This window comes from Cladophialophora bantiana, assembly GCF_000835475.1.
Source record: "Cladophialophora bantiana CBS 173.52 unplaced genomic scaffold supercont1.8, whole genome shotgun sequence".
Classification (NCBI taxonomy): Eukaryota; Fungi; Ascomycota; class Eurotiomycetes; order Chaetothyriales; family Herpotrichiellaceae; genus Cladophialophora; species Cladophialophora bantiana.
Window position 1 is genome coordinate 1007422 of NW_015971582.1, and position 12531 is coordinate 1019952.

At 53.1% G+C, this 12531-nt stretch overlaps 4 protein-coding genes across 4 annotated transcripts; 2 read left to right on the top strand and 2 right to left on the bottom strand.

Annotated features, from left to right (window-relative positions):
- Window positions 1–469: 469 nt before the first annotated feature.
- Z519_06017 (uncharacterized protein) lies at window positions 470–1330 on the bottom strand (the record flags this gene model as incomplete). The annotated part of the gene is made up of 1 exon (XM_016763757.1): window positions 470–1330. The coding sequence occupies one exon, from the start codon at window positions 1328–1330 to the stop codon at window positions 470–472; it is 861 nt and encodes a 286-aa protein (XP_016620081.1).
- A 528-nt stretch (window positions 1331–1858) lies between these two features.
- Z519_06018 (uncharacterized protein) lies at window positions 1859–3199 on the top strand (the record flags this gene model as incomplete). Its single annotated transcript, XM_016763758.1, has 3 exons — window positions 1859–1913; window positions 1977–1986; window positions 2053–3199. 3 exons carry the CDS (start codon window positions 1859–1861, stop codon window positions 3197–3199), a joined length of 1212 nt encoding a protein of 403 aa, XP_016620082.1.
- Window positions 3200–4861: 1662 nt separating this feature from the next.
- On the top strand, window positions 4862–7755 carry Z519_06019 (uncharacterized protein; the record flags this gene model as incomplete). The annotated part of the gene is made up of 4 exons (XM_016763759.1): window positions 4862–6256; window positions 6314–6625; window positions 6684–6791; window positions 6847–7755. 4 exons carry the CDS (start codon window positions 4862–4864, stop codon window positions 7753–7755), a joined length of 2724 nt encoding a protein of 907 aa, XP_016620083.1.
- A 1031-nt stretch (window positions 7756–8786) lies between these two features.
- On the bottom strand, window positions 8787–11560 carry Z519_06020 (uncharacterized protein; the record flags this gene model as incomplete). Its single annotated transcript, XM_016763760.1, has 4 exons — window positions 8787–9935; window positions 9987–10344; window positions 10433–10883; window positions 10936–11560. 4 exons carry the CDS (start codon window positions 11558–11560, stop codon window positions 8787–8789), a joined length of 2583 nt encoding a protein of 860 aa, XP_016620084.1.
- Window positions 11561–12531: the final 971 nt, after the last annotated feature.

Below are 12531 nucleotides of genomic sequence, written 5' to 3' on the forward strand. Positions count from 1 at the left end.
GCCTGAACAAATCAGAGGCGCGTTTCCGCATGGAAAATTACTTGTACTTGTACTGTAGTACCATCCAAGGCACAATCCACCTCGAGCAGATCTCGGTCATCTCACAGTCCACTGCGCCGAGGACGTGGCAAATTTGTCTCGTCGATGAAGGTCGGAAGTCGCACTGCAACGAATTGAGAGATCTTCTCGCCGCCCAGGAGGCCATCAACAAAATCTTCTCTTCAGAGAGAGGCAGATTATGAGTCAGGCAGCGATTTCAAGCAAAGCAAGACGCGAAGGGGTCAAATAGCAAATCAACCTGCAAGACACAAAACATAACTCGAACGGCTTTTACGCGGTGGAAGTATCTGCCCTTGATCAGAGGGTAGCAATTGTACATCCATGTCTCCAAGGTCCTCAAAGAGCCCCTATGCTGGATGCGACGGTAGAATACTGATGAAACAAATTGTGGCGCTCAATTCCAAGTATGTCATCCAACTTCGAGCTCAATATCATCGACGCAGAACTCCCAGTCTTCCATTGTGACATCGTCCAAGTGAAAAACAGCCCACATCTCCAGCTTGCTTAGGCCATCCCATGTCTTCCTGGTGAACTTCTCTACTCGTACGTCCAGAACGTCATGGAAATCGGCAGGGAAATCGACCTTCCAAGTCAAAGTAGCGTCTGAATCATTCGAACGGAAACCTTGTAGGTTGATCGTGACAGAGCCAATGGGCATGTCCAGCGGCTTTATCTTCAGCGCGTGGACAGTGAAGGTCTCCGATGAATTATATAACCAGATGGATGGCCGTTCACCTGGTGTACCCTGGCGGTCTTGTGGTTTCACCAACGGACTGGCACTTGCGGCTCCGTACAATGCATTCGGCCTTGAGACAGCACAGTTCAGGTCGTAAGCGGAAATGATGCCGTCCAATCTGGGATGCGATGGTTTGAAAGCATAGAAGTCGTTGAACACAAACCCGTTGTATGATAGTGGTATATTTCCGAAACCATCTGGGGTCTCAATATCATCAAACTGCAGCACGGTCAGCCACCACTGAGCGCACTTGTGAATCCTCGAGAAAGTGGCACGGACGTTCAGTATTTGGAATTCCCCTTGGAGCACCCTCTGTCCAGGACGAGCAGAAACTGTATTGAAGCAAAATGCCAGGACGAAGCATATCAGAACCACAGAATGCAAGCGCAAAATGCTTTGGAAGATGGGTTGCCTGGAATTGGACAGACAGATGACCACAATCGCGACGAAAGTCTCGATCAAATTATTGAACCGGAGATGCACAAGTGCCGTGACGAGAAAAGCAACGCGATAGAAAATCTGATACGGAAGCATTCTGCTTCGTTATTCTCGAGCCGGTTGAATATGTCCAAGAAACGCCGCGATGTCTCCTTGCCGTTTCGCAGCCCCGGAGTCGTGTTCGTATAAAGACATCGCTTCCTCCAACAAAAAGGCCACGCGGCAGGTACAGAATTAAACTCGTTCAGGAAAACCGAGAAGGAACTTCGTTGAGGGCTTTGAGGAGGGTTTGTGGGTTGAACGTGGAGTTTGATTCGATATCCAAATCGCACGTCATTTAAGGTGCCGCCTCACATGCGTCTCTCTCTCTCTCTCTCTGCGCCCACTTGAGGCTTGGACAATTTTCCACTACACCACACGAACAACCAGACTGCTAGTCTGATAACTCGGCGGCCGTCCAGGCCGGGGAAATCGCCCTCTTTTCCTTCTCCTGCCAGGTATAGTCGTACGCTCGAGAGTGCGTCCCTACGATGCCCCGAGATCCACTCATTGGACTTGTGGGCAAGCCATCCTCAGGGAAGTCGACTACCCTCAACAGGTATTCCACTCTTGCCCACTGGATGGATGTTCCCCGACTCACAAGCCCTTTGCAGCTTGACAGACGCTAGTTCGAAAGTCGGTCAGTGCGCGATGATTCTTCCCGAGTAAAGAGGTGGACACCCGGCTGATGATCTCTGTGCAGGCAACTTCCCGTAAGAGATATAAGAGCCCTCAGCCTGACCTGCTCTGCGTGGACTAAATTCTGTTTGATATACCAGTTTCACGACGATCGACCCTCAAAGAGCGGTCGGATACCTCCAGGTCGACTGCGCCTGCAAGCGACATGGCCTTACCGAAAGGTGCCGGCCGAACTATGGTTCCTGCGTCGACGGCAAGAGATCCGTGCCCATAGAACTCCTTGACGTTGCCGGGCTGGTCCCCGGTGCACACGAGGGCAGAGGACTGGGCAATAAGTTTCTGGACGACTTGCGCCATGCGGATGCGCTCATACACGTGGTGGACGTCAGCGGGACCACAGACGCCGACGGCAAAGCCACTCGGGGCTACGACCCCAGTGTAGACATCGAATGGCTGCGAGGCGAGATCGTTCGATGGATTCAAGGCAATTTGATGGAGAAATGGGGGAGTATCAAGAGACGGCATGTCGCTGTGAAGGCCTCACCGGTGGAAACCCTCCAGGCACAGTTCTCAGGCTACGGCAGTACCAGCGCAGTCGTCGCGCGGTGTCTGGACAAATTACAATTAAAACAGCCCCTCGAGGAATGGAGCGACGAAACCATCCTCAAGGTCGTCAACGCCTTCACGGACGAGAAATTCCCCACGGTGCTCGCCCTGAACAAGATCGACCATCCAGATGCAGATCGCAACATTGCCAAGATCGCAAAACAGCAGCCGGCGGACCGTATCGTTCTATGCAGCGCGATCTCGGAAGTGTTCCTGCGACGGCTGACGAAGCAAGGCTACATCAAGTACAAAGAAGGGGCGGAATACCTGGATACCCGGGAAGATCTGATCGAGCAGGGTGATCCCAACGGTGGCGGACTCAAGGAGATGGATGACAAGTTGAAACAGCGGATAGAGAATCTCAAAGATATGGTGCTCTACCGGTTCGGCAGCACCGGCGTGGTGCAGGTCTTGAGTCGCGCAGCAGCAATGCTAGGCCTTGTGCCAGTGTTCCCTGTGAGGAACATCCACACGTACGGGTCGGGAACCGCTGGGTCTACGGCTGTTTTTAGGGACTGTGTGCTGGTGAAGAAAGGCAGCACCGTTGCGGATGTAGCACGGAAAGTTATGGGCGACGCTCCCATTGCTTTTGTCGAGGGAGATGGTGGGAGGAGGATTGCCGAGGATTCTGTAGTGGAGGCTGGGAAGAATGATATACTGTCCTTTCATGTCGGGCGGTAACACGTGGGCCTTTGATGTGGATGCAGCAAAGGCCAAAGCCGACAAGAATACGAAGGACAATTAAAACCAAAATAACGGTCCTGTTGTTCCAATATGTAGAGAATATGCGAATGAAACACCCATGACCGATACCATTCTCAATGGCCTTGCTGGCATGCTTTTTGTGCATTTATTGAGCTTTCTGTTCTGTCGTTAGCAAGTCTGGTCCTAGCGTGCAACCCCGTAATGTGGTGACTTCTCAAGTATTATCATAGCAGGGCAGCTCAGGATCTCATTTTTGGAAAGGACAATGTCGTGAGACTCACTGATCCTCTCTCGTCATTCATACCGATAACCGGCTCCGGTGCCTTGGGATGCTCCTCCTTTGCCCTCTTGTTATTTCCCCTCTCATCTCTGCGTGAAATGGCATCGCTCCCTTCCTTCATTTCCTCGTGATCCTTCATCCCTTGTTGTGACGTCTCTGCTTGTACGTCGTGGGCGGGCCGTTTCACCGCGTGGTCTCGACCGTGTCGACCGCCCCATCCTGGGAGGCTGTCTTGGGCAGGCCTGCTCGTTTTGCTGTCGGCGGATGAAGGTTGAGAGTGTTGATTGGACTCGCGGAGGCGGCCCGAAGTCGAGAGAGGGCGTGGATGTTGGTAAAAGCGGATGTGAGGGAGCGTACGAGGTCTGGGAAGGGCCATCAGGAGGCGAGGCATGTTTGGTTCTCTAGAGGATATGGAACAAAGTTCCACGACTTGTGCGTTTGTCTCGATGAGATGGTTATATCCAAAGGGCGAGTTCTCCAGTAAGCGAATCAAAGGACATCCTGATAAACCGCGCAGTAAGGTCCTGGTGGTAATGCAGACTCGCACTTATAAAGTCAATTGGATTTTGTCATGGCTGTGATGTCGAAATAATGACGACATTGAGCTCCTGGGCCGTCGTCTCGGCACCAGCGTCATGTTGTAGCAACGGCGCTCAGAATTCAACCTACGGATGTGGCGAAATCCAGCCTCAGCAGCCTTGGGTTTGGAGTTTGTTCTGAAATGCGACGGTAGTTGGCGAGAAGAATGAAATGGCTGCCGTTGTGAAGTGCGATAGATGCCACGAGTTGGCCGAAGTAGCCCATGTCTGACAGAGATGATCTTGTCAGCCGATGGACAAATGACCCAATTCTTGTGCCTTTAATTGGTCGTTGTGGTCATTCCGGCAGAATTGAAATTGTCAGACGCGCAGGCACTGGAGCGGCCCTTTGTACCTCGGGTGAGACACAATCTACATCCTACGACCGAGCCTTGCAATCGCCAACGAACCGGCTGTCTTGTTACAGTAAGAACATAATGTGCTCATTCATGGTGCCTCCATTGCCATGGAGCAACAAACAAGCACGATTGTTCGAGAGACGGATCTGGTAAGCCCCCCTCTCCCACGAACCTTGTGCGCAACTCCGGTGGCTTGTTCTGAATACACCAAGCATTGCTTGTCCGAGGCCCCTGGCATCGAGAGCCTGATACTGTGGGGAAACGGACAGCGCTACCAAATTTTGCGGGGTTGACGCGCTCTCACACTCCGCGGAGTGAGTGCCTCGGTCCGTGGTGCTTATTGCCGAGTGCTGTTCTATAAGGACACTGCCTCGCTGTCCTGGACTCTGGTTCCGGCCAGCAGTATGGAACGCTGACAAGTATGGCTTCGCAATTACGCTACGACAACCAAGTTGCTATCATCACTGGAGCGGGCAACGGCTTGGGAAAGCAGTATGCCAAATTTCTCGCCTCGCGCGGCGCCAAGGTTGTGGTCAATGATCTCGGCGGCACGTTCAATGGCAAAGATGTCGGCGGGAGAGGCGACTCCAGGGTCGCCGACGTTGTGGTCAGGGAGATAAGGGATGCAGGTGGTATTGCCGTGGCCAACTATGATCCCGTCCAGAATGGCGACAAGATCGTGAAGACTGCCATCGATGCTTTCGGGAGAGTCGATATCCTCATCAACAACGCCGGTATCCTTCGCGACATCACACTCCGAAATATGAAGACTGAAGACTGGGATAGCATCATGGATGTCCATGTCCATGGCGCTTTCAAGACAGCGCGTGCGGCGTGGCCGTACATGCGTAAGCAGAAGTACGGTCGAATCATTAACACGTCATCGTCATCTGGTCTATTTGGAAACTTTGGACAGAGCAATTACGCAGCGGCGAAGATGGCCCTAGTCGGTTTCAGCGAGACCTTGGCCAAAGAAGGAGCGAAGTACAACGTCACTTGCAACGTGCTCGCACCCGGTGCGGCTAGCAGACTGACCCAAACCGTCTGGACCCAAGACATGATGGAAGTCATGAAACCCGACTGGGTCGTTCCGCTTGTGGGCGTGTTAGTCAGCGAGAAGTGTCATGAGAGTGGAAGTATCTTCGAGGCGGCGGCAGGTCACTACAGTAAGATCCGGTGGGAGCGGAGCAAAGGATTCCTTGCACGCCCAGAGGACTTGACCGCGGATATGGTGCTGGAAAACTGGGAGAAAATTGTGAATTGGGTCGGTGCAGAGCATCCAAAAGAACCTGCAACGCTTCTGCAATTCCTCGACGAGGCGAAATCCTTGCCGAAGACCAACGCTCGAGCTGGAAGTCGGGTGAGCTTTAAAGACAGAGTGGTCCTGGTAACTGGCGGTGGTGCTGGTTTAGGAAGAGCGTACAGCCTTCACTTTGCTCAACTTGGTGCAAAGGTTGCGGTGAACGATGTCAGGAATGCCGAAAAGGTCGCCAACGATATCAAGTCTAGGGGAGGCGAGGCAATTGCCGTGCCAATGTCCGTCGAGGCAGGAGAAGCTATTGTGCGACGAGTGGTAGAGACCTATGGTCGGATCGATGTCGTGGTCAACAACGCCGGAATCCTAGGAGACAAGGCGTTCATGAACATGACAGACGAGCAGTGGTATTCGGTCATGAACATTCACCTGCGGGGAACATATCTGGTCACTCGCGCCGCCTTTCCCATCATGCTGAAGCAGAGATACGGACGCATTGTCAACATTACCAGCACGAGCGGCATTTATGGAAACTTTGGACAGGCCAATTATGCAGCTGCGGTAAGTCCGTCTCAACCCCGTCATCAGAGCAGAAATAACCAATGACGCCCTTGATAGAAATGCGGCATCGTCGGCTTCACAAAGACCATCGCTCGAGAAGGAGCCAAATATAATGTCGTGGTCAACTCACTAGCCCCCACAGCCGGGACGAACATGACTCGAACAGTCTGGCCCGAGAAAGACGTTGAGGCCGTCAAACCCGAATACGTCGCGCCTGTTGTTGCGGCCCTGTGTAGCGAGAAACCTCCAGCAACAGGACAGCTGTTTGAATCCGGTTGTGGGTGGATTGGAGCCACTCGTTGGCAGAGAGCTCGGGGCGTTGATTTTGACCACGACAAGGGCGTACCGAGTGTGGAACAGGTCGCGCAGGTGAGTCTTCGACACGGATAGGCAGATTCGGAATGACAGTCGCTGATGAAACCTTCAGGCATTCCCAGAGATCTGCAATTTTGACAATGGTCAAGCAGATAATCCAGATACCCCACAGGACGGAAGCAAGTACACCATGGGCAACGTACTGAAGAATCCAAAGATTGTAAGTCCTAGATGTCTCGAGAGTTTGGGTCTTCCAGACGCTAACGGTATGACAGGCCGCAGCATTGTCCCAAGAGAACCGCGCCAACCGCAAATACATTGCAAAAATTCAAGAAGCTATATCAATGAAGCCTACCCCCTCAATTTACACCTATGACGATCGGGATGTTATTCTGTACAACCTTTCCCTGGGCGCGCACCGTACCGACCTCGACCTCGTCTATGAGAACTCGCCGAACTTCGAGGTTCTCCCGACGTTCGGCATTGTACCCACGTATTCCGCGACCACGCCCTGGAAAGTGCAAGATATTGTCCCCAACTACGACCAACGCATGCTCCTCCACGGAGAGCAATACCTAGAGATCAAGCAGTTCCCCATTCCAACATCGGGCACGCTCAAGACAGAAACAAGCTTGGTCGAAGTCATCGACAAGGGAAACGCCGCCCTTGTACGAAGGGGCGCCACCACCGTCGACAGCGCAGGCCGACCCGTCTTTTACAACGAAAGCGTCTCGTTCATCCGCGGATCCGGCAACTTCGGCGGCCAGCGCAAACCGACCGACCGCGGCGCCGCCACGGCCATCAACACGGCCCCATCCCGTGCCCCAGATAAGGTCGTCGAGGAAAAGACATCCGACGACCTCGCGGCCCTGTACAGATTGATGGGCGACCGCAACCCCTTGCACATCGACCCGAAATTCTCGGCCGCGGGCGGCTTCAAGGACCCCATCTTGCACGGCCTGGCCACCTTTGGAATCACGGGCAAACACGTCTTCCAAGCGTACGGCCCCTTTAAGAATATTAAAGTCCGGTTCAGCGGCACCGTCTTGCCCGGCCAGACCATCGTCACGGAGATGTGGAAGGAAGGTGGAAAAGTCGTGTACCAGGCCAAAGTGAAGGACACGGGCAAATCTTGTATCAGCAATGCGGCGGTCGAGTTGTTGCAGGGGAATTCGAAGCTGTGAGATATCTAGGTCTAGGTAGGTCGGCGGGTGATAGTAATACATAGTACAGAGTATTCGTTATCACTGGGCTGGACCGAGCCCGTCGTTTGTACCTAGTAGCACCGACGAGCAGAGTAACTGCAGTAGATCTCTTTAACCGCCTCCCCCTTTCGGGAGATCCACGACCTTTCCGAATACGGCGCCTCGAGTGTAGAGCGCTAGTCTCATTCAGGAAGAGCGAGAGCTCTGGGCGATCGGTCGACGACTACAAGTGGGCTCGATTTCCAACTTTTTCTTCTTTTCTTTTCCATTGCATTGCCGCCATACAAAGCCTGGTTCAGAGGCACCCGGGGGGGGGGGGTGGCTGGAAGTTGTATGTATGTGGCATGCGTGCATGGATGTAGGCAGCGCGACACGCAAAACGTTGAGATGACTTGACCTCCCTATGCAGAAGGGGAATTGAATGCCGGTGGAGTTGAGTGGGTTGGTTAGGCTGAGGATGGAGACTGCGTTCGTAAAAGAGGTACATAGCAAGGACGAATAGCATACCTAGGGAGGTCCGGGACTCGTGTCCGATCAATATGCTTCCCATGTTTCCTGACGGGTCAAATCATACTTGGAAGCAATGAATCAATACATATGTACTCTGTAATTTTATTTCTCGCTCGTGTAAATATAAACAAAACACAGTTTGTGCTTTTGCTCACACTGGAGCTTCGCAGACACACGACGCGTCTAGGAAGGGCTGTCCCCTCTGCCACTCACAGCTTGCCGCAAAACAATTTTTGACTCCATATCCCCTTCTTCATTGCATCTCTTGTAGCCGTGATATCGTCCGTCAAAAGTTCCTACATATTCAGATCCGCCTTCAACCCTGCCTCAAGTCCAGATAGCATCGGGGGTATATACCATAGTCACGTCGTCAAACATTTTCTCGTCAATGTACAACTCTTTTCAAACAGCCATCGCCCGCTGAAAGAACAGCCAATCCACTCCAAAGAACATGGTCTTCGCGCGGAACTCATCAACCTACACCGGTTCGAACGGGTAGCTTAAGCTTCCACCTCGTGAAAATCGAATTCATCGTCTACCGGAATGGTGATGCCCCGATATGTCTCCGGCAGTTCCAAACTGTCGCCTGTGACTGTTGAGCCGTTGTGGCTCCCGGCAGTGCTAAACAGGAAATCGTCGCCGCTTGTCAAGGACTCCTCGGAAAAGCTGAGCAGGCTTTGAGGCACGGGCGCTTTTGCCGCAAGATCCATGCCCGAGAGGTGCCATGTGTCTGGAGTCCATTCGTTGCTGGGTACCTGATAGAGCGAGTTGGTGGTGGCTGGAATTTCCTGATACATCGCCGGGTTATTTGGGTCGAACCCATCTAGAAGCGTTTCCCAGCCGGAGTCGGGAAGGGTAGGTGTTGGCTGCTTCTTCGGAGGTAGCATCGTGCTCGAGGATGTCCTGGTTTGCGAGTCGCCAAACTCATCCCCCAGCGGCAGATAGTCTAGGTTTATGGTTGGAGTACCTAGTGGCCCTGGTGCTTTGATTTGGTGAGGCGAGGAAGTGGCCACTGGCAAAACCGGTAACGATCGGGTGGAAGACAAGCTGACGGTGCTATTCGCACGACGGGCTGTGCTAAGGGGCGTCGGTCCAGTTTGGGGCACGGTGGCACGCCTGTTGGGGTCCTCGGGCTTTCCTTTGTTGCTAAATGAGGACCATCGTGAGGCAATCGCTTGCAGCTGCTTCCTCGTAGATTTGGACCTGGATTCGGCAGGAGCAGGCATTGTGCTAGGCGCTTTTTGAGCGCTGGTAGTGGTCTGCTCTGGACTTCGGGACGAAGCCGGCCGCGCTTCTAGTGTGATAAAGCAGGTGGCAATCTTCTGAAACTCCACCGCAGCTGGCGCATTCTCGGAATGCAGCATGCCCACGAGCATTGTCAAGGACTTTTGGTTGTCTTTGGCGAGCTTGCTGTCGTCTTCCAAATCAAGCGATTGCCAGAGTATCGCCAAACCTGAGTTCAGGAGGAGGTCGGCCTTGTTCAGTGGGAAGGTATAGTTCATGCGGCGCTCTAGGAGAAGATCAAGAATCTGGAGAACATGCTTGCCTGCGGCCGCCAAAACGATGCCCGCAGCTGAGGATGCGCTTCCGGACGCGTGGCAGAGCAAGGGTCGGTGAATCAAACTTCTAGTATAGAAGTATGCGAGAGACTGTGGAATGATTAGAATTCGGGGCAGAAAATGAAGGGACCACAAACATACCAACAGTGGCGATCTACAGCCGATCAAATTCGTCGCTGGTTTGTCATTGCAGAAGCGCAAGCGAAGATGCTCAGGTAGTTCCTCTGACCATTGATCCAGCTCGTCGGAGAGCGCATGAAGTTTGGTCAACGATAGTTGATAGCTAGCTCTGGCGGGATACAGGGTATCCAAAGCCTTGGATAGGATTCTGGAAATGCGGAACAAAGAAAGTGCGCTCGAAATCTTGGTCAGTTCACCAGGAAGAGTAGGAGAGAAACCTTGAGCGCTAAGGTTCTCGTCGTCGACGTCGGCTGGGTATTCTGTGGTTATGTCGCTGTCTCGGAGGAGAACCGGAGTACCAGTAGCGGCAGATATGAATCTGGAAAGAGGTGCGAGTCAATTGAGACGAGCTCGAAAGGCTTATGGATATGTTGGCGTCGAGAGGAGAAAAGAAACAAAGGACTTACTTGTCAAGGACATATTGGGACCAGAACACCTTCTTTCTAGTCTCAGCTTCAAGAGGCGACAAGCTGTGATATTTGTGCCCCTGATGGAGCTCGAGTTCGTGGCACATTGTGATTGCAATGCCACGATGACGCGCTAGATGGGTGTAGTCTGCTCGCAGCATGTAACAGATCTGAGCTAGAACATGGCATTGGAGGGTTGGGAGTGAAGCATTGGAGGACGTCGAGTAGAGAGCTTTGCGCCATTGAGCCTCATATGACGGGGTGTTCTTCTTTGGGGTCGAAATGTTGGAAAGCGCTGCAATTTCGAAAATTAAGAACAGCTGAGCGTATGCTTGCTTATTGCTCTGCCAGTTGCCCGACTCGGGGTTGGCGAGATACTGTTCATAAACTCGAAGGAACGTCGGTCGATGGAGAACCGGCATCAACGGTTGCCATTCCTGGAAGAACAGATCTACTGGCGTTAGTAAGGTGCGCGACAAGAGCAAAGGGCGTAGTTGACGTACTTATGTATTGATCAGAATGAAGCCTTGGGGGTACTTTGGGCCCCGGGACAGCGGTTCGCCGAGTGGGCTGGATGGCTTTCTGCAGGCCAGAGGACGAGATTCCAGTCGTTTGCTGGCCAGCTTCTTGTACTTTCTGATCAAATGCCTCGACGAAGGAGGGCGTGGTCGAGGAACCAGTCGAAGTGGCCTTGGGCTGCACCGGTGCCGGGATTTCAACGTGCAGCACCTCTTCTCTGGCAGATTCAACTTCAGCCTTGACCTGTGCAGCATGTGAAGGCGACAAAGATGCAGAGCATTTTCGAGAGGGAGGAGAGAAACTGTGGATGCGGGAGAGCATGTCGATCTTCTCATCCTTCTCGTCCAGCAGCTCCTTGAGCTCTCGAACCTCGGCCTCAAGGCCGCGAACACGGTCTTCCAATGATTCTGTGTAGCCTCTGGGGAATGCTCTGCGACTCAGCTTGTCGCTGGTCTTGCACTCGAAGCCGACATTGGCACACTGGGTACAGCATGGCCTTACGCCGTCGCACCGGATCTTCTTGCTGCGGCACCTATCACAAGCTTGCGCAATCCTGCTCTGCGTACTGCTCCCCACGCGAATCATCTTCATCGGCAAGATGCCGGGCATCGTGGCAAGGTGTGTGAGGTCTGTGACCGGCGTGGCAAGTATTGCAGCTGCATATAAAGTACAAGATACCACGTTTGTCGTGCCGGGGGGGAGGTTGAGATTAGGGAAGGGCGTTTTCAAGCAAATGATTCAACAAATGTCCACAACTTCCAAGAGAACGAGGACCGGATGCAAAAGAAAAACAAGCACAGGGGCGAGAGCGAGATTATGACAACATGCCACCCCGCGACAGAAGAGAGTAGTTGGATGCGTATTCGAAGAAGATCAGGGCGAGGCAAGATTCGATTGGGTGACTTGCGTTCGACGGGAGGTTGGACAAGGGTACGGAGCAGAACCAAGCGGCAGGGAGGGCGGGATCTGGTTGTTCTGGGGGAGGTGGTCTGAATGAAGTTTTCTTTTCGTGTTCGTGTTGTGCAGGAGAAGTTCACAGTGTATTGGATTTGTGAGGAATTTCGTTCCGACACGGCCAAAATATGAACAAGGGCCGCTCCCTGGCCACTGTGGGTGGCTTGGGGCTGGCCTGGGGATGCACATCGGGGCATGGAGCGAGGAAGGAACAGCGCGGGGTGTGAAAGATTTGTTGAGACCCCGAGTAAGAACGCTCCGAGTCCAAGGGCTAGGCAAGTGGTAGGGAGCCTAAGGAGGCCTGGGAAACCCCTACGGGGCCTAGTGTCCCCAGGCCGAGGAACCGGCTATTCCGCCGAGTTTCCATCAAGTGGGTTCAACCCATACTACCTACCAGGCAAGCCATCATCATCTTAGGTGAATTCTCTTCTTACAACCTATCGTGCCCTTTGCTCGTTCCAGCTAGGTTCCATTTCCCCGCAGGCGTCGAGCACCAACAAGTCAGAAACAAGATCGGCAGAAGGGGCAAAAGGCCCCAATAATAGCGTTTTCGAATCGACCTTTCCGACGCAGCCACCTCAGTAAGATGGCTTGGGATCCAATCAAAGCGCATTAATCGCCTCTGC